Source organism: Haemaphysalis longicornis, unplaced genomic scaffold (assembly GCF_048455015.1).
Source record: "Haemaphysalis longicornis isolate Haplotype H1 unplaced genomic scaffold, Haemaphysalis longicornis Haplotype H1 scaffold_3, whole genome shotgun sequence".
NCBI lineage: Eukaryota > Metazoa > Arthropoda > Arachnida > Ixodida > Ixodidae > Haemaphysalis > Haemaphysalis longicornis.
In genome coordinates this window covers 78798484-78824356 of record NW_027526335.1, presented here as the reverse complement: position 1 = coordinate 78824356, position 25873 = coordinate 78798484, and the positions used below count along the sequence as shown (strand labels likewise).

Here is a 25873-nt window from a genome sequence, read left to right as displayed (position 1 = left end):
CTCGTTGGAATACCACTCGTAAAAATATTGCAGCCTTCACTCAAATATGTTGTATAATAAGGAAAACGGAAGAGTGGGCACCTGCCAGGTACTTGTACTGAACTTGTTATGCTCTAAGCCAGTGCTGACCAAATCTACCAAGTATTTAAAGTTCTGTGGGCTTGTAGATGGAACATTTAGTGTTTCAAATAAAAAAGGTCACCCCTTTTTTTTGTAGTGATGAGATTGTTGACAAGATGATAAACCGGAGGCTCGTGTACTTTTTGGAGTACAACGGCCTTCACGAGAGCTGCCAGGCAGGCTTCAGGGCGGGGCGATCCACGAATGATCAACTAGTAGCTCTTGAATCGTATATTAAGGATGCCTTCGTGCATAAACAGTACTGCGTAACTGTGTTTTTTGACCTCGAAAAGGCTTATGATACCGCTTGTCGTTATGGAATCCTTACTGACCTCAAGTCATTCGGTGTTTCTGGTAATATGTTTAACACTCTTGCTAGTTATTTGTCGGAGAGAACCTTTCGCGTCAGAGTTGGTTCTGCACTGTCAAAGGTACATGTGCAAGAAAATGGCGTGCCGCAAGGTGGAGTGTTGAGCTGCACGCTCTTCATAGTTAAGATGAACTCTCTTGGAAAGGCGTTGCCACCCACAATCTCTTATTCCATGTATGTAGACGACGTCCAGATATCCTTTAAATCATGTAACATGTCCATCTGCGAACGTCAAGTCCAGCTCGGCGTCAAGAAGCTTGCCAGCTGGGCAGACAAGAATGGTTTTAAAATTAATCCCGGAAAGAGCTCTTGTGTTGTATTCTCCAGGAACCGTGGGGTCCACCCGGACCCAGACATCACTCTTGCGAATGTGCAAATTCCTGTGAACAAGGAGCACAAGTTTTTAGGCATTTTATTCGATGAAAAACTTACATTCATTCCTCATATCAAACAGCTCAAATGTAAATGCCTAAAAAGAATGAATATTCTTGAGGTTCTCTCACATCAATCTTATGGGGCCGACAAACAACTCCTGCTGCGCCTGTACACAGCGTTGGTGGGGTCTCGGCTCGACTACGGCAGTGTCGTGTATGGGTCGGCGACAAAGACCGCACTGAGAATGCTCGACCCAGTGCTGCATCTTGGCCTTCGCCTCTCATGCGGCACTTTCCGCACTAGCCCTGTCGAAAGCCTTTATGTCGAGTGCGATAAGTGGTGTCTAGGGCATCAGCGGGAGTATGTTGACCTGCTATATGCATCTAAGATTGTGTCCCTTACCAACCATCCTTTTAATCCCATCATGAACAATACATCAAACTTGCAACTCTTTTTAAACAGGCCATCTATTTCCTTACCTTTCTCTCTGAGTTAGGGAGGAGGCTTCTGCACTCACGGTCCCTCTTTCAGACACACACAAGACACCCATCCATAATTTAATTCCACCATGGCATCTACATCCTATATCATGCGACCTATCATTCACATTAGTAGGAAAAAATAGGGTACCCAGGAGTGCAATTCTGCAGCACTTCCTGTTCCTTCCTGGAAGTGCTGCAGTATTTCATAGCAGTATTTACACGGCAGAAGCCTATGGCATTTTACTCGTTTCAAACCACATCCTCGAACATAAAATTCCAAAGTCCATCATCTACACAGATTCTCTAAGCGTTGTACAGGCACTGTCATCCGGAAAGTCATCTAAAAACTGTGTGATCAATGCTCTTTTCAAGGTACTAATGACTGCATATGCCTCAAATCTTCAAATAACTATATGCTGGGTACCAGGTCACTGTGGGATCCCTGGCAATGAGACTGCTGATCAAATGGCTGGTGCTGCTGCTCTCATGACCACAGTTGACATAACAGTACCTTACACCGACCTAAAGACACACATCAGACGACAGCTTCGTAACACATGGCAATTACGCTGGAGTCAACAAACAGACAGCAAACTACACGTAATAAAACCACAACTGGGACGCTACATAACTGACTCGCACAACAGATACACTGAAGTCGCCCTGGCTAGGCTGCGGATAGGCCACACACATGTTACGCACTCCCACCTGCTCACTGGAACTTCGGGACCCACGTGTAGCAGGTGTGGAAAGGGCCTATCCATAGTCCACATACTAATCACATGCAAGGCACTTGACACAACACGACACAAACATTTCCCTGAATTATACAGACGACACATTCCTTTGCACCCATCATACTTTTTAGCCGACGAACAAATGTTTTCTAGTCAACGTGTTTTTAAGTTTTTAGCTGAGGTAAACTTTCTGCAGCTCTTGTCATATCACGTGTAATCACCCTGGCCCTATACACCAGCCATCTCCATTGTCTTTTGTTTTGCATCACCTTTACTTTTAGTCGCATGTTTTAGTACTTACGGTCTGATCAAAACTCAATAACTTCTTCTTTGGCGCTCTTTGCCCATAGTCGGCCTTGCGCCAATAAAGCCCAACCATCATCATCGAGATTGTTGACAAACAGCTGCAGTCCAATAAATCAACATTAATTGGGAGCTAACGTTATTGGGGGTTTTACAAGGGGCAGGGGTGCTGCACCATCTCTACAGTGCAACAGCCTTTAAAGGGACAGACAACCGATTTTTGTCGAGTATATATTCTCTATCCCAAATGAAAGGGCATCACTTAAAGCACCTTGACGAGAAACGGTTTTGCTGATAACGCCCTAGAACTTTTTAAATCGAATTTTTTTATCTACGAGCCGTATGTGTCCCTCCCAAAACTAATGCTGGCAACCATGACATAGAGTAGCTCGGCAACATACTTTTATTTGTATGCGAAATAAAAAACGATATTTAAAAACTTGTTCCCAGCTAAAAAAGTTTGAATGGCGGGCTTTCCTGCTCCTTTATGTGTTTTTTTAATGCAACGGTCTATTTTGCACGAACGCGCCATCTGTTGGGATAGACGATAGGTAGAATCTGGCCGCACGTTGTGGAGGCGGGAAGTTCAATTCTCCCCGGGCGCGACGTTTCTTTCTTTTTTTTTTTTTAAGCTGCCGTTGGCGTATTTGGAAACTGAAATCAAATATTTTGGCAGAATAAACGCCCCTGACTCAGGCAGAATGGTCAAAGTTCCTTCGCTGGGTCTGTTTACTGAACGCTGCCGTTGATTCTGGGCATGGAGGCTCAGTTAGCCACACTGAGAGGCATGCTGAGAGGCACCCAGCGACGGCGGGCGGCGTGTCTTTAAAAATTTCAGAATAATGTTTAGAAATACATATGCAATTTAACCTTGTACAAATACTTGTTTTAAAGGTTTTCAATACGCAAATAAACGTTTCAGCAGTTACAGTAGCTGCTAGGTTTGCAGGTCACGTGACAGGGACACATATTGTAGTGTCAAGTTTCGACACTACGAACCGCCACCCTTCCGATTTCAGAAAGTTTGCTACCAAATTAAAATTATTTCCGCCAGTTTGTTTAGAAATTGCTTGTGGTTATCGGGCTATATAAAACGCTGGCTTTCATATGAGCTAGAGAACATATACGCGACAAAAATCGGTTGTCCGTCCCTTTAAAATAGTACTGACACCAAAACTTTGTCTTTTTTTTTTTTCATCAATGCTCCAGATCCTGACGAACCCAAAACAGCACTTTAAATACTTGAGCGCGCGATAATTAATTACATTGAATGGCCTGAAAATCGTCCGTTTTGGTTTCCCGCACTTCCAGCCTGGAGTCCACGTGTGACAGAACCTTAGCATGACTTCACCGTTTTGTGCGGACGTCAAAACACTGCAAAGGCCGGAGGAGGCGTTGTTTCGACCGCCCCACCGCCGGAGCTGAGCAGACGAGCTGCCTGAAGGCATTAGGCCTAGCATTGCGGTGGAAATCTGATGACCGCTTTCAATAAAAGGCCTGATGGTGGCTTCTGTTGAGATTCTGGGCTTTATTATCGGCTCCTTTCCCGCTTGTCGAACTTTATTTTAGGCGAGAGTATTTTTCTGGGCAGCGGCTATGCCAGTAGCTCTGGCTACGTGTATCACTTCGTGAACACGCCAGCGCCCTATCGCCACTCGCTGGGCCGTGCGCGTGAAGTGACGTCACGATTTTATAATGAGTGTTGGAGGCAGACAGCTACGTCACTTCTTTTCCCTCTCGCGGAGTGATGTCACGCTGATGTCCATTTGCTGCGCACCGGCGGGCTGTTGCGTCAGCGCGATAAATCAGATCAAGTTAAAATTGAAGTATGTTCCACACGTCGCAGGCCGCTCGTATTTCAGCTAGGTTATTCTGTTGGGTAAAGGAAGCAAAGTGTGTAATAATATAAATCCGAAAATTGGTGTCAGTACCCCTTTTAAGTTGGAAGTTGCCCCTGCCGCCATTTTCTATGAACACGCCGGGGGCACAGGTGAGCTCAAATTCTTTAATTCCAGTCACTTTTATTGCCTAAAGCAAGAACAAAGCTCATGGCTTTGCCATTATATGGGATAGGGTTATGTACACAAACACCCTGCTAGTTTTTGTGGAGTTTGATCAGCAAATCCAAACATCTGGATTCTCCATAACAGTATTGAGTAATGTTACTGGCTGCCCCCCCCTTTTTTTCCTGTTGCTGCTTCGCCATGTATGTCGGAGAGCCCTTGTTTCGTCATGCTGTGCTGCAGTAAGGGGGGGAAGTTTTAAACCCATTTGTTTAATGTTGATTCCTCAGTGATGGCAGCAATTATTTTATTGAATAAAAAGGTGTAGTGAGGTTGAGTTGTGTAATCTTTCGAATAAAGCAAAGTTGTGCATGGTCTTCCTGGCACATGGGAAGTAATCTACAAAGCTCGGAAGATGGCTAGAGTAGTAGTGGAGCAAGAACAAAGGAGGATGTAACATCAAAAATCCACCACCTGTTGCAACATAAAATATAATTCAATATAAGACGAGGTTTTTCTCAAATCCATCGTCTCAAAGGCACACCCCCTTTTATTCGAAGCTCTGGATATATAGCTCTGTCTGTCTGTCTGTGTGGGTGTGTGTGAGATTTTTTACGCTTTAAACTGCACCTCCACCTTATAATTGTGACCGCCTGATAATCAAATAAATACAATAATTGTAGAACTAATATCAATCCTTTGAGTGGAATAAGTCTGTCAAATGTGTTTGGCTGGAGGATATACAGGTGAACAAAGTTTGGTTGAAACGCAGCATACATTTTATTGTGACAGAAATTTTTGAACATGTCTAGGGTGAAATTGTAATTCCCTGTATTGGCAACAACCCTCCCTTCATTCGGTCAAAAGTGTAAAGCATTTGGTCCTACAGCAAGCCTGCTGCAGTGTGGCCGTTCTGTTCTTTTGACCTGGTGCGCATGCAAGGAAAACGATGCATTGCAAAAGGTGCAGGTGGTGATTTGTGCACTGCAGATGAGGTGTATGGTTGGCAGTGGGGGAAATATTAAGAAAAGGCAGTGAGGCAACTTTCCCGAGAGACGGCTGCCTCTGGCTACTTGAAAGATGTCGCACCTTCGTGCTGAGCCCCATTTGAATCTCGGGTTTTGACAGAGCAGCCTCAAATACTCTGCTGAGTGAGTGAGTGTGGACAATTCCTGCTTTAAAACGGCTCCTTTTCTGTCATAGCAATTCTAACTGCAAAAATAATTGTTAGGGACTTGTTTTATTCTTGTTTTTGATGCTCAGGGCTCTTGTTTGACCTGTGCGATCCTGCCTCTTTTTCAGTCAGCGGGGGTGCTCGTTAACAAAATCAAGAACTTCATAAAGCGCAAGTTGACTGCACTTATAATCAACCGTCTGGATGAACATTTGCTCATAGAGCGCACGGTTGGCGAACTTCTCTTCGACGGCTACAACGACCCACTAGTTGCAACCAGCCGATTGATTGACCCAGACTTGCCAGACACGAAAGGAAAGTTTGGCTGGATGATCCAGGTTAGTCAAAATCGGGGTGACAATCTTTGGTGGGCTGGGGTGTTTATTGCTGATGTTCAATGTTGCCAGCACTAGGGCCAGGTTTACATGTTTCACACTGACAAATTTAGTCCTTGATATTTGGTCTGTTAGTCCAACAAGTGCCGCTCACTAACTTCGGATCAATCCTCCTTATCGTAGGCTGTGTACTTCAGGGACACTTGTTGAAAAAAGGAGGGTGATACTGGGCACCTTTGCACATAAAACTGGTGCCAAAAGTATTTAAAGCTGAAGGGTTGGTGTGATTTGCCTTTTTTAGCACCCAATACAGTTTCGGTTGTGTGCACTTGTGTTGTTTTACCATTGAATTTTTGTAAGCAGTGCTTTAATGTGCTGCAGGCCGAGGAGTTTCAAGTGACACTGAAGTGCTAAGTTGGCCTATATCAGTAGATTTATGGTGACATGAATGGAAATATACCACTTACAGCTTTCGCGGCAGTTTATTGAGGCCAAAAGCATCAAAAGGGGTCTGTGCTGTGAACGTTTCGAGGTTCGTAGGTGTGGAGACACTGCCTTCAATTCAGTGCCATGTCCTCACAACTTCCAGCAAGCTCCTCTTTGATGTCCTTTTTCTTCAGTCTTGGGCCTTCCTATGTGATGTTGCAGAGGCTGGTTTCTGTGTCATGCTTGCATCTTTCCGAGCAGCTGGGAGCTGTTGCTTGCATCTTTCGGAGCGTATTGCTGCCTCTTGGTGGATGAGTGTGCCATTGTGTCATTGTAGAAATGTACAAATAACAAAGGCTGTAACCTAAAAAACCACTCAAGTCTTTCTCGTGTCAGAAAAAATTAAGTAAAATTCTGTAAGTCGCAGTAGTTTTGGCATCCAGTAGCGTGGACAAGGTTGGTGTCGAGGGAGAAGCCTGGGTTCTAAATTTCCACCATTTACGTCCACACAGTGCTTGCCTTTATGTGTGTTTTGTTTGCAAATTTTGATCGGTCCTTCCATTTCTGGTTTGCAGCGCAACAGTTCCAACGATGGCATTTTCACTGTGTATACTGGCAAAAGTGGAATGGACAAGTATAACGTTATCACCCGTTGGAATGGCAAACAGTGAGTTTTCAGGGTTTTTTTGTTTGTTCAAAAGTGGGTTCTTCGACCGGTATTGCTAATGCATACTATAGACACTTTGTTCTTTCTACATGCCTGCAGCACCTCTGCACAGTGTTTGCGTGAGGGAAACCAATTGTCTAAAGACAGTTTCCAAAGCTTAGCACCTGCACCTGGAAAGGGTCTAGCGCATGCGGTCAAGTGTGCAAAGACACATGATAAGCTCAGCAAATAAACCAAGAATATAACTAGGAGCAATTATTAACCAGCTACAAAAATGAGTTGTGACCATAAGAATTAGCTAGGCTCTTTTAAATCCCTTCGTGACGAGGCTGGTTTACCCGAAACCATTATTAAATCAAATTGGATCGCTGCCTGACGTTCCCCCAAGGCAGCTGACGCATTTTTTATGATTTTGCTCTGGTCATTGAAACAGCTGAACCAGCGAGTATTCAATCACACATTTCCACCTAAGTTGACATTAGGGTCTTGAAAATTTTAACACAGTATAAACACAGCGCTTACCAGTGGAGAGGCTGGGTTTTGGTTGTCGAGGTCAGGGACAACGCCCCCGGCTGCCGCCAGCCAATGGAGCAAATATGAATTGGCAGTTCCCAAGCGATAAAGAAAACACTTGAGTAAAATTTCAGATTTGTACGGGCCTGAGTGGACCTGCTCCTCACGCTGGCTAGCAGCCCCTCGGTCGTGCCCATCCCGATACAGTCGAACACGGGTATATCGAATTATTGTCTATATCGAACTCATGAATTATCCCCTTGAAAATTCTGTGTAAAAGTATAGGAATTCGTACGTTTATATCGAACGGTATTTTTTCCGACATTGGGTATATCGAACGCCGCGCGAGCTAGAAGGTGCTCTTCGGCGGTCGCTGCACCCCCGATTTCCGCGGTCGCTTAGTGCCTTCGCCAAAAACCGACAGGGACAGAAGCCGGGGCCTCGGAGCGTCACACTTGATTCATAATTGATAACTGCTTGGCCAACCAAACCACCTGCGGGCTCGACAACATCGAGCTCAAGTTTCTGCCTCCGAACACAACAGCCAGGCTGCAGCCGCTCGACCACTCGACAAAGTCGTTCAAGGTTGGGTATAGGAGGTGACTCCTCGATAGGCTTTTGATGAACCTCCGCATGGGCACCGAGCTTAAAGTTGACCAGCTGGGGGCCAAACGCATGATGACTGGTGCCTGGAACAGCGTAAAGCAGAGCGTGGCCAACTGCTTCTGGAAGGCAGGCTTCGTGACGTCTTAATTTTCGGAAGCTTGCGAAGACGGCGACGACGACGAAGAGGGCATGGACGACACGTTTCGCAAGCTGTGATCCCTTTTCCCAGCTGCTGTTCCAGCCGGAGTGTCTGCCGGCAACTTCGTGAACGCTGACAGGAATGTTTAGGCTGTTCCGAGCGCCGGTGACGAGGATATCGTAGCTGCGGTTGCAGGAACCCAGGCTGATAGCTCGAGTGGCGAAGATTGTCCGGACGAGGAGGCGGATACACGATCGTACTCCACCGGTGAACTGGCGGCTGCGTTCAGCTTCATTCGACGTAGTTGCGGCAACATGGAGGAACTGGGCTGTCGCACCTGGATATCCTTGAGCAGATCGAGACCAGCGTCTTTAATTCCATATACAGGACGAAGAAGCAGGCCAAGATGAGCGATTTCTTTTCACGCAAAGAAAGCCTCCTGTTGCGTCATTAGTGCGGACTTAGCGCAGATCGATAAGTGGTGGTCCGCCACAAATGAGGTCTCAGAGCCCATATTTTTTATATCGAATTTTTCATATATCGAACTATTTCGCGATCCCCTTGGAGTTCGATATATCCGTGTTCGACTGTATTTTGCTGACAATTTCATTCACGCCGTTGTGCATTGGACTAGCCCAAGACTGCTCCTAGATGAATCGACCTTTTCCCAGTAGCTGAGGAAATAAAATCGCAATCTCCCACCAAAAGTACTAATGAAGAACCAATCGTTTCGAGAAACAGCCCGGTTCCCTCCTCAGGGGAGACTGGGGTCACGTTGTAGCGGCGGTCACTCACAAAGTGACTTGCTGTGGAGCACAGTCCGTGCGTGTACACAAGTGGGAGGGCTTGGAGGGCACGATTTATGTCCTTTGCTGCTCTCGGAATATGTACGACTTGAGTCGCAGTCTTTCTCCTGTTGGTCACGCTTTCGGAGTTGGACGTTTCACCGAAGTCTCTTTTGCGGTCTGTTTCGCAGTACTGGGCGACAGTTTTGTGCCCAGACGTCGTTCTTGTTCTGTATGATTCGTAGCAGTAAATTTTTCATCTCCCCAATGCATGAGGAGGGGCACTCAGCGCTAAAATCCCAGGCGTCCTGTCCTTCGTCGCACAGTCCCTGACATTTTTTTGCTAACAATGTTCAAAAAGCGCACGGCAGAACACCTTGCCTGGCACAGAAACTGCCCCTCTCGCCCACCTCAACAAACATCTTGGGGGTGGTCAACACTCAGCGGATCGAATGGCTAATGCTAGTAAAGCGGTGATATAGCAGGTGCTTGTTTTTGTTGCGCAGTTAATTTTGTTGTTGTTTTTTATTTTCCACTCGTCCTCTACCTTTAAAGGTAGGGAGGCAACGAAATCAGTTTTCTTTATGGAGGTATCTTCCAGACAAATCCAATTGTTTCTTTATTGTTGCGGCCTCTTGAAGAGGTACTTCAGCTGACTACATGCTTTTCGCAACAATTGCTCTTGCTGGAGAATGTCCTCGTAAAAGTTGTCGCATTTCGCGGGGAAGTTCAGCTTTACCTGCAGGTCTGCCTGGACAAGTTCGTGCTAGCTTTGTGTTTTGCAGCATGACTCGCCTTGTTAAGCGTGCGTTGGATTGCATTAAAATATCTAACTGGATGGTCCGGAACAATTCTGGGACGTGTTGTAGCTGTCCCAACAAGGACGGCGCGGTTCTCAGGACATTGTATAAGTCTCGGCAGTCCTGCATAATCCGGAACGGTTAAGAACACTATCTCCAACCCGTCACCGCAGAGGCACCAGGAAAAGATCCATGAGCCCGTGCACATCTCATTTGTGCAAAAAAGCCACGCAGAAAGCCGCCAAGGACACATGACCAGTCTTGCTGACCCTGATGCCTCACTTGTACTGTTCTCGTCCACCGGAGTAAAAGTGGTCCCGGACGTGATGAAGGGGCTTTAACGAATTGAATGTTGGATGAGTTGGTGATACATTCAGGGAATAAGTGAGAAAAAGGCGACACGTAAAAAAGAATGCACGCTGTCCTGCGTGTTCTTTTCCACAAGTCGTCTTTTTTGCGTCCCCACTGTCACCCCTTTTGAAGATCACGATTGCTCACTAGACCCCTGCACGTTTCGGTCATTCCGATGGCACCCCCTCTCTAGCCCTTTTAGTGCTGGATTTTTTATTTCAAGCGAAAATTGTTTTAATGTATTTTCGTACAGCTTTGGACCTCAGAAGCACGGAAATGAAAAATTACTCAAGGGTTTAATATTTTGCAGGCACAACAATTGATTAGGTCATTAGGCAATTAAAATTTCTCTTTCTTGTAAAAAAATTGTTTTTTTTTTTTTGTCGTAATACCTATGACACCCTGATCTTGCACAAAAAATATAAAGCTGGTAATCTAAGTATTTACAGATTCATAGACATTTTGGCAAACTGGAGTTTCTGCTTCCTCACCCGCCCTATCGTCGTAACCTGTGTCTACTAAAGCTTCTTATTTTCATATCGTCCTACCCCGCAAAAACTCAACAATGGTGATGTCTATCGCAAGAGGCACCCTTGAGCAACGCTCGCCCAGAAAACTAGCAGTTTTCGTTCTGTTCTTCAGACGGTAGAGGAGATTGTGTGTTGCTTCGTCAAATGACGACGCCAGGGCCGAAAGAGCTGGGAGTCGTTCCTCCTTTGCCTCCGCCCACCTGAAGCCAATACTCTTCAAGCCGCACTCACCATAGATTCCCGCGACATTTTCGGGAGACAAAATGCTCCCCTTTTTCTGTTATATTAGGAGGCAAATTTGAATCCGTTGATGTAGACGTAAATTGAACAGGCCAAAGTTGGGGTCTTGTTACAGTCGTCTTCCAGTTTTCAATGTCTGCATCACACATTTGAGGGGCACAAGTGGCAGCCTCCCTCCCCCCTTACCTGGGGCGCAGGCCCCCCTTAGCAGCGCCACTGCACATACTTGCTGTCGGCATGGATGTGGGAGAGCACTGACAGTGTCTTCAGTGCAATGCCTTTGATGCAGTGAAAAAAGTGGTGTGTATAAGAAAATTTTGGAATTGAGTTGTAGAGCACTGATCAGGCGAGAGAGACGGCACCAGACGTCATGCCACAACAGGAACCTGATTTTTATTCTCTTCACATGGCTTGGACTGCTTACGAAAGCACCCGCGGTAGATGATGATGATGATTATGGAGTGTAGACGATGTTAGTGATGGGCGCTGCTGTGGTGGTGATGTTCATGCTGCTGCAGACTAAAAAGGTACCTCTGAGTCGTGACATTTCTTCAAAACCTTGCAGGCAAGGTATTAAAGGGGCCCTGAAAGGCATTTTGAGCACACTAAATAAACTAGCGCAATCGTTAGATTGGGTCGTCAACGTCAGCTGTGCCAAGTATTACTCTTTTAGGCGCAGCGGAAAGCTCACACTTTTGTTGCAAAGTTTGTCGCTTTTTTCTCACCCTTCCCTTCGTGTTTTTGGACGCCGCCATCTTCACATGTCTACATCATCGATTCCCATATGTTCGTCATGAGCAAGACATCCTGCTATTGGGCGGCTTTTTCACGCACTTCCGGCAAAGAGATGAGTCGTCTGCTCAGCGTCGGCTCGCCGGCTGATCTGCCAGCGGAGTGGAGTGCTACATTTTACGACAAACGAAACAAGTGTAAACAAACGCTTAACCGTTCGTATTGAATGCAACACGGCCATAACACGACATGGGTATTCTCTTACCTGAGTACGTTCCCTAAAGAAAGCGTTGAAGCCCCGTGGCACTTCTTTCGTGCAATCGCAGAGAACTCCCTGAGCCGAATGCCCGGGTTTGACGGATACATTTTATTCAACTTCAAAACAAACCAGAGATGCGTTTCGAACGAACACAACGTCACAACATGCGTTGCAAGTCTGAACCGCGATTGACAGACGATCGGTTGCTTCCTCCTGCCCGTCGTAAATTCGGCACTCACCTCGCGCCTTGTTTGCGGGGACGAACAGCAAGTCACTGAGCTCTGGCACGCAAGCGAGAAGGCTTTTAGCCAGGCACACTACACATACCCCATGCGAGGTTGAGTCGTTCGTCGTTCGAGAAAGATAATCCAGACCATGGGAAGCACTATCCACCCGCAGAAGTACAACGTCGCATTTCATCGCGAAACGAACGCTACACACAGGAGGCGATGCACACACACACACACAGCTTGGGTCGCTGCTTTGGCTTAGCTGCAAGCTTCGTTCGGACAGTCAGCGATGCTACGACGATACAGAGCTGCGTGAGGGCGACGTGCTAACCACTTCACGTATTTAAAAACACACGGGCAAAGAACTTGGTTCATCGGAAGCAAAAGATCTTTCCTCCATTATTGTGCCTGAAATATGCTGGCTAGTGTTGCTAGTGTGCCGAGGGCGGTCCCTAGGCGGGCGCCGGGAGCGATGTACGCGGCCGGCTGCCGCTTGGGGCGCTGCCGTGCGGGAGTGTGCGCGTTCGTCCGGCCCGAGCAGATCGCGCGGTTGCCTCCGCGCTGCGTAGCAGACGGCAGTGGCAGAACTTTCCAATCCCGCTTGCGACGAAAGCGAGCGAAAGCGACGGGAATTCTGTCGCGTGACGAAAATTTCTCCCGACAATTCGACAAACACGATCGTCGCGCGACAAAGCGACGAAATTCCCATCGCTTTCGCTCGCTTTCGTCGCAAGTGCGAACGGGCCTTTATGCGCAATCTCCGTCCCACATAAAATAATATCTTGCTTGTCGCCTGAGCATACGGTTGATATGTGACTACGTTACACTGTGCTTGCGAGTGTATTTAAACGATGTCACTAGGTTTGAAACGTAAGCGCTCGGCGTGCAGCTTTGTAAACGCAAGCAGCCTCACGTACGCACGCTATTTTGCTGCTAATAGAGAGTTTTAGTACAGCGTTTGTGCCTTTGCATACGCTAAACGCTAATTTTTTGCGTACCGCTACGTAAACATCGCGAGGGGAGTTTTAGTAGAACCAGAGTCTTTCAATGCTTTACATTGAAGGACTCTGGTAGAACGTCTCATCAGTTTTGCGTTGCGACATGCTAATGCATACAGCGCCATCTGTTAAATGTTTACCGAAATGACTCGCCGGCTGATCTGCTAGCGGAGTCGGGCGGAGTGCCGGAGTGCCTGAACATTTTACGACTATCAAAAAAAGTTCAAACAACACACGGGTGCAGCTTGGCAGAACACGGATGCTCGCTGCTCGAGTGCGGCGTTGGTTTGCTCTGCGCCTTCCCGTTCATCGCCACTGATAAAGCAATCCGATCCGGCGTGCACGGGTTCTGTGTCGGTTTAAAATGTCTTTTTTTTCACATGCCGCCGGTAGTAGGAATTACAACCGCCGCAAAATAAGACCCGGCACGAGCGGGCCCACATCTGAGACCGCGCTTTTTGGATAAACAGTGCGCGGTGCACCAAAGGGAACGAGCGCACGATTCTCCCTGCGCGGCTGCGAGTTCGCCGCCGATACCAACTGCAGCTACGTACACCGCGAAAGGGCAAGACCAGGCCGCACACATGCGGCCAGGTCTTTCGTTCGCTTTTCCAGCCTTTAGAGGAGTGTCCATGGTGTCAACAAAGATGAAAAAGCCGAAAGAGCTGGCCCGTAGCAGACGGCAGTCTGTGGGAGCGCAATAGCGGAAGTACGTCACCGCTGAGGAGCGAAGCATCATGGGAGGGGAGGCCAACAGAGAAGAAACAGTTGAAAGGAGGAGGAAATACGGCGCGACGATAATGCGCGGTTTTCGATTTACGATTTCTCAGCTAATACTCATCGCTTTAACAAAATTCTTGCAGGAGGAGATTGCTGATACATTGCTTTACTTGGTTACATGTACATCTATGCATCGGCGGAAGGCATTTCAGGACCCCTTTAAGGTGGCGGTCCCACACCCGCCATGTTGGAATTAGTTCAGAGTTTGCCACCAGACTATGCCACCCACCCGTGGCGGACGAAAATACCGGCACAGGCTTTCCGGGCGCGATGTTCCCCGTACCGGCGTCCCCTCCCCTCCGCCTGCGATTTGCGAGGGGAGACGCTCCTTTTGTCCGAACCTGAACCATGACCAACCGATTCTGTTCGCCGCTGTGCACGGTTGCTGGATTGGCCCTGCCTTCTTTCTCGCCGCGAGTTGCTCGGCGCTCGGCTTCCGAAATCGCGCTGAAGAGCTTTTGCTCTGTACACGCGCGTAGCACAAATAAAACAAAATAATCAACTAAACGTTTCACTGTTGTTGGGGTGAAACGTTGGACGAATGAGCAATACGTATGTCGCCAAGATTGCCAGCGCACATTACTAAAAGAGCAGAAAGAAAGCTCGGTGTAAAGGAATGAAGAAAGAGATACTGTGAAAATTATCGGCGTCTCTTGATATATTTCAGGTGGTTTTTCTCAATGAACCGCCGCTAAATCGTCGGCATGGGCCGTGCATATTTCCTTCTATCCTCCTCTTTCCCGCTGTGCAATAATGTCCTCTGTGTTGATGTCATGGCAACTTTAGCCGGAATCAGAACACCTTTGGACCCTAGTATGGGTTGCAAGCTAAGTCTGGCACAAAAGTTTTTTTTATCGTATACATACATAATACTGCAAATATAATAGACTGCGCCATATGCGCAAGTATCAGATGGCCTGTCTTCTATTCTTGCCTTCCGGCACCAAACGTAATTCATCATGCATGTTCAAGATAGAGGTCAAAAGATGCCGAAAGCATTTTGTCCGGTCAAAGGATGCGACAGGTGCGCTGTTGAATTTATCCTGGTGCTACTGTTCGAAATTTTTTTTCCGACATCACATGTCTTTGTGGCATCCCACGTGATCGCCTCGAAAATATAACCAACATCTCACTGCGGCAGTCAACATTTCGTAGAACCTTTCAGCCCACATGCTTTGCACTGCAATCACGGCTTTACACCGGATGAAACTGAGCATAGCACGCCGAGTCAGAGGAAATATTTATTTAGCTTCCAACATAAATATTGCAGCTGGTGGTATGAGAGGGGGAGGGGGGGGGGGGGGGGGGGGGCGAAGTGCGAAGACCATATCAGCTTCAGCATATACGTCGCTCAGCGGCTTCAGCTCCCACAGGCAAGTGCAGGAGATCGCAGGAAATTGCTTTTCAACCCACCCTTGCTTCCCGGTGGGAGTTGGCCGTGGCCGAACTCCGCTGTAAAAAAGGAAAAAAAGAATGGGTGAGATATGTGCACGCTATGAGCAAAAACAAATGATCTATAAGAAGAGCCAAGCTAACCTGCAATGGGGCAGTGATGCTAGTGCAATAGCAAAACGCGCGTTATAAAATATCACGGGAATGTTTCGTCAATACAATGGGGTGTTCTCGGGACTAATTTTGATTATTTATAACTACGCTTGAAATAATCATGCCGGATGCGGCCAGCAAAACGAAATGGTGAAATGGCGGTCAGGACACTTAGTTCAGCTATAAAAATATGTTTTCTACGTACTAAGGAAGTTTATGCATACCTGAAGGGGAAAAAGGATATAGAAGTGAAATTGAAAAAAAATCACTAGGTAAAGGATAAAATAAACAAACAAATTTCGAGTCTACGTGCTTTTGCAACGGAAATTGAGTCCTAAATGTATGGTCGGTGTGAAATTACGTATGAACAGATTGCGAAATAATCGAGTTCTTTTGAAAGCAGTGCAGCTGATACTTATCCGTTTTTCTTTTTTTTTTTTTTTTTTTGCTGAGAAGAGGAGGAGGGTGTGTTCAGGCGCCGATCACGTCCCTCAGCACCATTGTCACACGACCCATCGCCTCTTCGTTCCAGTGCACCATGTCCAGCCGCCGGTCCGACCCCATCCGCCTGTAAATGTGTCAGTGTTGATTACACTACAACCAATGTAGCCGGGACAGCTTACCGCTCGTACAGGCAATAGCGGACACGACGTCTGCCCAGCACAAAGAGGCGATGGATTTCAACAGCAACAACTCCGTCTGCGTGAAAGTAGCGCAACGAACAGGTTATTATCTGCCGCAAACTGTCGTAAAGAGAGACATAGTACCCATAGTCAGCCCGAGGATCCACGCGTTCACGGCATTCAGAATTCGCCAGTGGGAGCTGGACCGCGCAGCGCGGGCCACCGGCGGCAGCGTCATGACGACAACACCACATCCGCGTCCGAGTAACAGCGCCAATACGACCTCCAAATCCGCAATCAATTGGTACGCGTCGTCCATGGTTCTGGCCTGTGAAAAAAAGAATGAAAATGGCAGTGTTGATGCAGAAATTCTGAGCATACCCTTAGCTCAGAGGCAGAATTGCATCTGTTGTGCATACCAGGCGCAGGTCGTTGGTGCCGATCATCAGGACGACCCTGGGCTCCATGTGGCGGAGGTTTCTCAGGCAACTAATCAGCCTCCGCGCACGGCAACCCGGTACAAGCGTTGGGCTCTCTGGGTGCGAAAGAAAATTCAGGCGGTCAGCAACACGCAAAGCTTACACACTTATTAGAGATTTTTAGCATAGCGGCTCCCGTACGCTACGCTAGGTTTAGCGGGTAGCGGGACCCTACTGCGCATGCGCGCGCGGAGAGGGCAAAGAGATCCCCCTTCACCCGAACAAATTCGTCGCAGTCTCAGCAAGGCATGGGCTCCCGCTCCGCGGAAGGAATGCGCACATTCGTTCCGCACCTCGCCCCGCGCGCGCATGCGCAGTCGGGACCCGCTAAACTTAGCGTAGCGTACGGGAGCCGCTATGCTAAACTCTCTATTAGCAGCTCAGCTTTGTAGCCGAGTGATAGAGCTGCCACCAGTCTCACCTATTGCGCGACGAGGCAAGCCTGAAGTTTGCGCCGCCAGCCTCGTCAGCATGCTGTCGCCGACTAGCTGGTGCCCCCACAGCGCCGCAGGGGAGTTGGTGAACATCTGCGAGCAAACATCACAGACTGTGTAAGTTCGGCCGAACAACGAGAATGCGCTCCTGCCCCAACCCCATTCAGTAAAAGCGACCGATGCCATTAGATTTTGCACCGTGAACTCGGTTGTCTTTGTTTGAAAAGCCACGCGTACTTGCCATCAACAAAAAAGGAGTAAGACGAAACTGTCAGCGCTGTGCCGTCGTCCCCTTTTCTTTTGTCCTTGTGTTCCTTGTGCAGGTTTTCATGATGAATATGAAGAAACTGTGTTTCGCCGTAAGTCTGCACTGCATTACTGGAATGTGTTCAACTACAACCTACATAGGTACTGACTGCTCAGTTACACCCCAAGAGCCTCAAGATAACGCGTGGAAGGCCTCATTTGCAAATATGCTACAAAATCTGTCCGGCATTTGTACACATTTTAGCTAGAAATGAGAAAATATTGCTGATAAGCTTGCTTACCGTTGCCGCACGATCTCCGTCAGTCCGCTGAGAAGACAGCAATAACCCCTGGTATAGGTGACCAGCTATCGACAGCGTAAACCACGTGATTGTTCCCTCTCTCTGCCGCAGTTGAGGATGGTGCGCTGTCATGCTAGGGGAGAGGGGTTTAGTGACGATCCGGAGAGTGAAAACACATTCCATGGTGAGGACAGGTCGGGAATATACAAAACACGTGATTCGCCATCAAAGGCCACCGTTCCCTCCTGTCTCCTATCTTCCCCCTCCCCCTTCCGTTCTCCCATAAGCAGTACTTGGAAGAGGTGACTAAAGCAAACGTTGGGCTAGCTGGGTACACATGACACCTTGGGAAACCGCGCGAAAACGTGGACGGAGAGAAGGCAAACAGACACGTCTGTCTTCGCCTTCTCTTCGTCCACGTTTTCGCGCGGTTTCCTAAGGTGTCATGGGAGAGATATTTTTTCACTTTCGCTTTTGCTGGATTCATTGGTGCGGGACCCATTTTTAGCAAACCGCACTCTACAGATGTACGGGTAAAACTAGCAAGCGCTATGGGACGAGCGATTACCGGCAGCTGACATTTTTTCCAAGAGCCAGAAGACACATAGACTGAGCGGATAAAGATAAATAGAAAGCGACGGCTGCCAGCGTTGACATTCCACCGAAGTTGCCTTTCTCACACTAAAAAAAATTAATAAAAATAGAAAAATCGCCGTGTTTTTTTTTTCTTCTTTCATGTGGTTTGTGTCCTACGAATGTGCAAACGGTAGAGAAATCGGCGTTCGCGTATTTTTACCTGCTCTGAGACTGAATTGAAGGATCGAACGGCTTGTGTAACCATGACAAAATACAGCTTGTTTTGATCAAGAAAAAGAACACAAAGAATAATAAATTTCAATTTGGCATAACGCTTTGCTTAGAACAATTGCACATTTGCATATTTTTGAGGAAGCAATGTTTTCTCCATCAGCATTACCCCATTTTCATGTTCTAGTCCACTTGTATGTCATCTCAAATAGGCGCATCTTGAGATGTGGCAGCTATTATAACCGCAACGGGGTCCGGACAGTTTTATCGAACCCCGTTTTATCGAACGCCTTTTTATCGATGGACGATTTATCGAAGCCGTTTTATCGAAAATGTTTTTCTCAACCACCTGCAACCAAATTTATTTGGTTGCGGATGGTTTGAAGTTTGCAGTAATCATGAATGGTGAACCAACCCGCCAATCCAGGCAAATCGATACCTTATCTCAAAATTCGCCCAGGCAAACCTTCTCATTTGTAACAAGGCTTTCTCTTTCTCGCTGTTTACACAGATGATGAACAAATAGAATAATATGAAAGAAAGCTAGCACTTTTTCCTCTGGCAAAAGCAAGCGGAGTGTGGAGATAGATGGCCGTGGACGCGGAGCGTGTACCTTTTACGCGGGACCCGGACACTTCCGTGTACGGACTATTCGGTGCCATTTATATTTTTGTGATGGGTATAAATTTGTCTCCACAAATCCTTTGATTCTGTTCTTCGCGTTTCCGTTGATTTCGTTCTCGTTCATGGCGTTTTTTGTTCTGTTCACAGTAAGTCACTATACGGCAGGTTGCTTCGTTTTTACCTCTGTTCATCACTTTGCACCTCAGCATGTCACGGGTTTTCGGTCCACACGCTTCCATGTTATAGATTTATTATGATTATTATTTTTGTGAGGCCACCTGTCTTTTCTTTTTTTACCAGTGAAATCTCTATTCACGGTGCTGTCGCTGCCCTACACCTGTGTCAGGCTGAACTTCCAAAGGCAGCTGGCTATCCCTCTTGTTCTTGTGTTCCTCTCCCTTGCTTCTGGTTCCACTTATCCTAACCTTTCAACAGGATGTTGGTGCTGGAGGAGTGAACTAACTTGCTTCCAGAAACTTGCTTCCGCCGGGTGAAACGAATCGGCCAAGATTGAGGGTCGGACTCTTGGCGACACGCGACGATGTTTTCTTGTTTTATGTTTATTTGGCGGGGGGAAGGTAAATATACGCTGCTGTTAGGTTGTATGGGGGTTGTTTTCCACGGCGGTTTTCCACTTGCTCATTCATCAGCAACACCCTCGACGTATGCACGGCGGCAATGTTGGCTTCTCTGTCGACGCCAGAACATGCTGCTCAGAATTATTATACATATAAAAAAAAAGATCGAAACACGCGACACCATCAACTAAAGCCTTTCTGCGTTTGTTTGGCCTGCTTGCACTATGTAGTGCACCGGTTGATCTGCTTTCCACCAGAAAACTTTGCAACAAGAGACATGAGGGCTTCAGCAAGGTTGCTTGTGTCATCTGTTATGAGACGGGCCGCTTTTTCAGAAATACTGTTGGCTGCCGTCATTATCTTTGTTCTGAGCATGGCAGGGAGCTTCTCGAATAAGTTTTCACCTTTTGTGCCATCACAAAAGTAACTCTTGCAGCCGTCATGGCAGCCAAACACATGTTTGGGACCATTTCTCAAGTCAGCGGCCAATTCTCGAGCAAGCTGCCTTTCATTACTTGGATGCTCTCGCAATACTTCGGCGTAGTGACTGACAGCCTTGCGTGCACCGTTCTTGATGCGCTTTATTCTCGGGCCCGACAGCATGGGCCGGCCGCCTTTGCTTTCCTTAGCGATGGCATAGAGGCGGGAAGTGTAGCACTTGACCACATGGTTCGCACACTCGTGCTTCTGAACAAAGCGACCGTAGTCAACCTTTGACTGAATCTGGTGGTATACAGACGAATCCCCATCGCCTATAAAGGTGCGATACTCAACTTCGTGCATCTCCTTGCTTCGCTGGAATCCCTCAACAAGGACATCTGCCTCCATGGCTCCTGAGCTTTGATCCCAGTTCTTGTAGCAGGTGTGCTTTTTTGCCTCAACATTTTTCCTCGCGTAGAACGCACAAGTGCTGCACAGCTTGTTTCTCACACCCAAGTAGAGGAGCTTTTTTGTGCGCTTACCTATGATGACGGCCACACCAGAATTTGCAGAATACCTGTGGCCGTGGCTCCTGTGGGACCAGCCACCATCAACCACCACTGTAATCTTTGGGGTGCAGCCATCCTCGCAGAAATCGCCAGCTGCTTCCGCCAGCCTCTTTTCCTCTTTTCCAGCTTCTAACATTTGTCCCAGGAGCACAGCTTTCCATTGCTGAAAAATCAAACGTAGTGGAAAATGTGACTGTTCGCTACAGGTTAAAACGTATTTTGTCAGTTTTATACATGTGCTACACGGCCATTTAAAAGTCCTAACGCAACGTTTATCGAAATTTCCCATTGCTACGCTATAGTGCACCTGCAATCCAGTCGAGCCATTTGTCATTTGAATGTGTCCGTGTAGCACGGACCTTGTGAGTGACAATATAAATTCTATTTTGCCTAGAGCATGGAAGAGAATCCTGGCCTTGCATTTGAGGCAATAAGGCAATTTGAAATTGAGTTTTTCCTGTTTGCATGCACAGCCCATTGCAAATAAGGCTCCATAGCAGTGCGGAAAATTGAATGAGTTAGTAAGAATGAAGTCTCAAGCCATAGCATAAAAACAGCAATTATGGCTTGCTATCTCCTGTTGTTTCATGGCAACATGCCGTAAACCACGAGAGCAGGCTATCGAAAGCTGAAAAAATAAATTATTTGGTCAGTTATAACATGAAGGAACCCCATAAGAATGGGAATGGCACATAAGCAACACATTCCTAAATGGTTCTATTCAAAGTCACTGCAAACTGCCACACAAAGTGGAAACACCATGCAACAGAAGCTACCCTGCAGCCTACCTAGTCAGTGGGCACATTTGTCACCTAGTTCAGGAACGCGTGCAAATATAAGGTGCATTACGAAATTGAGATCAGAAAGTTGTCTTACATTTGTGCAAATACGGTATATAAAATGGAATTATCTGCATAAAAATGTTGCGACAATATTACTCTAGAGCTACTTGCTTCAGCCGCAGAAAATTGAACCAGTCAACTAAATGGTTCAAGCTTCCCTCAGAAAGGATCCCCATTGTACATTCTCCCTACAGCAAAAAATCATTACTAGAAATTAAAGTGTGGCCTGTCTTATTTATCATGATTTTATGCAGCACATTCATAATTGCGGTCTCGTTCACAGACCAACAGTAACTTGGCGATGCTCAGGTGTCATTATATCAAGGGTCTGTTTGATTTGGCAGAAGTGGGCCATGGTAGTGATTTTCATTTCTTTTATATGCGTTTCTGCTTCAGTTTGAAGAACTGACAAGAGCTGAGGTCTTCGCAAGTTTTCGACACATTGTAAATCACCCACTGGTTCTAACTGAACGTATGCGAACGTAACAAGAATTGGCCCAACAAATATTTGGAATCATTAGGTAGACAAAAACACTGGACAGAGAGGGCAGAAACAAAACCTGGAAACATGCCAAAGCACTTGCCTTTCCAAGTGCCTCCTCTCGACGCAGGAACGTTTTTTTGCACATGACAGGAATTTCCATGACAGACAGTGCCTCCTCCAAATGTGAATGCCCAGACCCGATACTCGTGAACGCCCAGACAGTAGCATCGTTTACTCCAAGAGCTGCCTTCTCTGCGAGAGGGGTGGGCTCTGCAACAGGGTCGGTAGTGACTTTTGTAACCTCATGGCAACCGCTACACTGGAATTTAAACTCCGACCAAAGGCCAATCCTTCGTTCCTCTTCAAACTCAAAGTGTCCTCCACCAGGAAAAGGGCACCGGTGTTCGCCAAGCTCTTGAGCAGCCTTCATGAAGTGGCCCACAGACACAACTCTTCTTCCACACACGCCTCCATTCTGTGCTGTCGGGACACTGACGTCCCTCTCAAAGGAAAGCTCTGGCAAAAGCTCCTGAATTCCAAGGCCGTCCCAGTAGTCAGCCATAGCTTCATGACTTGACGCAGACTGAGGTGATCTGCAATCAGCCGTGATGGTTGCAGTGTTGGTGTTCATCAGAGGCACTGCTTTGTGCATATTTTCAGCACGTTTTCTGTAAAACACAATGTCTCTTTACTACATGTGCACCAGCAAAATGTATAGCAAGAAAAAACAAAATGTCAGGAAACATATAAATGTGCAAATACGCGCTAGTGATGTGCGCATAGTTCCTAAAAAGTGGGAGTCATAAACCATGTGACACTCCTGCACTTTCTAACTATTCGTGGGGTGCTTGCCTCTGGAGATGAGCAATTACAAAGGACATAGTGTGAAAACACCTATAACTGCTCTTGTATACTGATAGCGTCTGCCTCAGGATGGTAGAAGCATATGCAGCTATTGACTCTTCCAGCCAGCTACAGAATGACACCAAGGCAATTGAACAAATTACATAACGAGAACTAGCAGGAGTTCGTACTGCCCACAGTTGGTTTGAGCGCATTTTTTAGTGGGTAAATATGCGGCAAGCTGTAATAATTCTACCACCTACATGTTGGTGTATCGGTTTTTTTTTTTGCTCATGTATCCCAACATAACCCACAAAGAAGGGCCTCAAATTGACATAAAACCCCAGACGCAACCCCATAATTGGGCAGAAAACCTGTATCGCCTAGTTCCCAGATAAAGAAAGGAGGAGCTTATGGATAAGGTGAACAAAAGAGCACTACAAAAAAGGCATTGTCTAGCGTTCCGTCCAGACGGAACGATAAGGAATGCTAATGTTGCGGAACGGCAGCTGTCACTAAAGTTCTGTTCAGGAGGAACGCAACTCTCCGTGAGAGCAATCTGTTGATTTTTATCCAACCGAACACACCGCTTCCTCACACCGCCAGGGTCGTTGTTAATTAGTAATCACTATTTAGTAATTATAAATGGTCGGACTACCTCTAGCTTAGTACGGAAGGAACTCCAAGCTGCTACCCCAAGCCTGCTTGGCAACATGAACAGAAAACAGTCTTTCTTGATATTTATGCAAAGGCAAAACCGCTTGTTTTAAAGTTGATTCATCAAAGGCAAAACCGCTTGAAAGTTAAAGTTGATTCATCAAAAGTAAACGGTTACAAAAAAATTTACAGACTAGCTTTGTGCAGCCATAGTCACTTATAATAATTACAGATTATCGGACGTAACCCTAGCGTTGGCTGCGTCGGCCTTGGCTTCAGTGAGCCGTAGCGGTTCAGCCGGTTGGGTAAAACCAAAATCGACTGCTCTAGCCAACTGAGTTGTAAGGCGGGCGTGAAGTATAGTTATTACAAAAGTTCTAAATGCGTCAAAAAAAAAAAAAAAAAAAACAGAGCTCGGCAAGATTTCAACACCCAACTACAACGTCCGTAAGCAGAGGCATAAGTACGACTATTTCACAACGCGTAGCTTTTACGGGTACGGCAGGAGCGAGTACGGCTATTTCACGACGCCTAGATGTTACGGCTACGGCAGCGACGACGGAGAGTTTTCAGGGCACGCCGGGGCGCGCGCCGGCGAGCGAGCCAGGTTAGTTCACGACGGGTAGGGGGGGGGATTTCACGACGCCAGCGAGACGCCAACCATATATGGCTACCTTCTGCATTTTTACGGCCAGGCATTGGTGGCCGGGCCACATGCAATGGGAAGGGGCCGCGAATAAAAGTGCAAGCGGTGGCAGCAAGCGGTGGCTAGGCTCCGAATAACAAACCACCTAGAGCTTTTAGCATTGAAAGGTAAAACTAGCAGCCCCACGCCGGTCAAAATCGTGGTAAGAACTAAGCGCGCTGTTTCACATCCCCAACACATGCGAACCCTCATGCGGACCCTCATATTCCGCCAGAACACAACAAAGGCTGAACAGAAATAACACTCGCAGCGCGTTAGCGCGAGATTGCGTGCAATGAACACAAAAAGAAAATCCTTACTTGCATGAGGAAGCTGCGGCCGCTCTCGCTTGCGCTCGGCGACTTTGTGATGCATTTTTACGCCTTATCAAACGTTTGGGCGTTTTACGGGTGTTACACATCGCAGATCACAAAATGTCGCACCGCTGTACTCCACCGGACAACGGCGGTGCAGAATGCCCAGAGATACCGAGCAAATGTGCTACCACGGAAGTTCGCACAGACCGCACGGCGTGGCGACAAAAACTGAACGAGTATCGGCAGTATCGGGTATCGGGTATCGGCACCACGACAAAGAAGAGGCGAAAAGTCTGGGGAGCCTGAATGTACCGCCTTGAGGCTCCCTCGAATAGTGCGTTTGGCCGCGCCATCGGTAGCAGAAAGCTGAAACGTAACAAAGTAGCTTTACAGTTTCGACACTGATGGCGCCACATAAAACTGCAACGTTGTTATTGCTGTAAAATTGTCGCTACAGGAATTAAAAAGGGTTGATTGTACATTTACTTGGTAATGTTATAAAGATATGACATCGACGTATATTCCATGTAACGCACTTTTTGGAGTTCCGTGTGTGTACGTAAATAGGCGCGTTTGAGCGCTTCGGCCGGCGTGATGAAAATCAGCCAATTTCAGTAACAGTTTATACGTGTTCTATTTATCACAGCGCAAACATTGAACGTAACTAAGTAAAGGAGGTCTTCAAGTTTGATGTGTGAAAATATTGAAACTTCGTCTTCAGCAGCAACGCAGAAAAGTTACCCAGAAAACCCATGTGTACGTGTAAACTGCCATATGTAGACCAAAATAACTTTAAAACCGCTGAACGAAATTCAGCGAAATTTCGGCAGTATACAAATACATATGCTGGCAACGCGCACACGAAAACACATTGCTCTGCATTAATCCATGTAAAAGTTTAGCGCGAGTGAAGTTGCGCTATTTTAGCTATTTTCAAACGGCCGTATAACAAAATCTATTCGCTGAAACGGAACTTCCAAACGTAACTAACTGCATAGACATCTATTCTATGCACATACCAAACTACATGTAATTACGTCGCATAGTTTTCTCAAATTCTTACACCGCCCGAAGCAAAAAAAGCAAAAATACAATTTTTCTCTCTTGCAAATTGTCTTCTCCTTCTAAAGCCAAATTAGCTGGAATAGACCGGTAAGCGAGTTCGGAATCTAGAAGACTTCTGCTTTCTAATGATACATTAGCCATGAATGTGGTGCCAACTGGGGCGCAACAGCGCCTACGCAAACATCGTCCAAAACCGGCAGCGCGGGCCGATCGAGTGGGACCGCCACCTTAAGTAACCAGTGTGTGCTTGGTAAAACTTGTGGAAAAGAGAGAGAGAGAGAGAGAGAGAGAGAGAGAGAGAGAGAGAGAGAGAGAGAGAGAGAGAGAGAGAGAGAGAGAGAGAGAGAGAGAGAGAGAGAGAGAGAGAGAGAGAGAGAGAGAGAGAGAGAGAGAGAGAG

General features: G+C 46.9%; 3 protein-coding genes across 4 annotated transcripts in view; 1 reads left to right on the top strand and 2 right to left on the bottom strand.

Annotated features, from left to right (window-relative positions):
• LOC144174697 (scavenger receptor class B member 1-like) overlaps nt 1-25873 on the top strand; it is a 44859-nt gene that overhangs the window by 10799 nt on the left and 8187 nt on the right. Inside the window, exons 6-8 of one of the 2 annotated variants that reach the window (XM_077703521.1) lie at nt 5693-5735; nt 5835-5902; nt 6901-6992. In XM_077703521.1, the coding sequence (XP_077559647.1) occupies nt 5693-5735; nt 5835-5902; nt 6901-6992 (203 nt within the window). Of the gene's footprint in view, nt 1-5692; nt 5903-6900; nt 6993-25873 lie in introns of both variants that reach the window. The other variant, XM_077703520.1, reaches the window with a different exon arrangement.
• Nucleotides 15246-17049, bottom strand: LOC144174699 (uncharacterized). The gene is made up of 5 exons (XM_077703522.1): nt 17024-17049; nt 16543-16658; nt 16268-16451; nt 16124-16199; nt 15246-16068 (listed from the first exon to the last, which is right to left on the bottom strand). Exons 2-5 carry the CDS (start codon nt 16588-16590, stop codon nt 15972-15974), a joined length of 405 nt encoding a protein of 134 aa, XP_077559648.1. The 5' UTR covers nt 16591-16658; nt 17024-17049; the 3' UTR covers nt 15246-15971.
• Nucleotides 19816-24726, bottom strand: LOC144173642 (uncharacterized). Its single transcript, XM_077701979.1, has 3 exons — nt 24414-24726; nt 22009-22576; nt 19816-20745 (listed from the first exon to the last, which is right to left on the bottom strand). Exons 1-3 carry the CDS (start codon nt 24512-24514, stop codon nt 19816-19818), a joined length of 1599 nt encoding a protein of 532 aa, XP_077558105.1. The 5' UTR covers nt 24515-24726.

Bases quoted from the DNA above. Each gene is read 5' to 3' on its own strand.
- LOC144174699 (XM_077703522.1), bottom strand. From the start codon at position 16,590: ATGGAGCCCAGGGTCGTCCTGATGATCGGCACCAACGACCTGCGCCTG. The intron at 16,452-16,542 runs GTATGCACAACA...TTTTTTTCACAG, and splicing joins GCACCAACGACCTGCGCCTG to GCCAGAACCATGGACGACGC. The intron at 16,069-16,123 runs GTAAGCTGTCCC...ACACATTTACAG, and splicing joins CGCTATTGCCTGTACGAGCG to GCGGATGGGGTCGGACCGGC.
- LOC144173642 (XM_077701979.1), bottom strand. From the start codon at position 24,514: ATGTGTAACACCCGTAAAACGCCCAAACGTTTGATAAGGCGTAAAAAT. The intron at 22,577-24,413 runs GTAAGGATTTTC...TGTGTTTTACAG, and splicing joins GCCGCAGCTTCCTCATGCAA to AAAACGTGCTGAAAATATGC. The intron at 20,746-22,008 runs GCAAGTGCTTTG...TTGATTTTTCAG, and splicing joins GAGAGGAGGCACTTGGAAAG to CAATGGAAAGCTGTGCTCCT.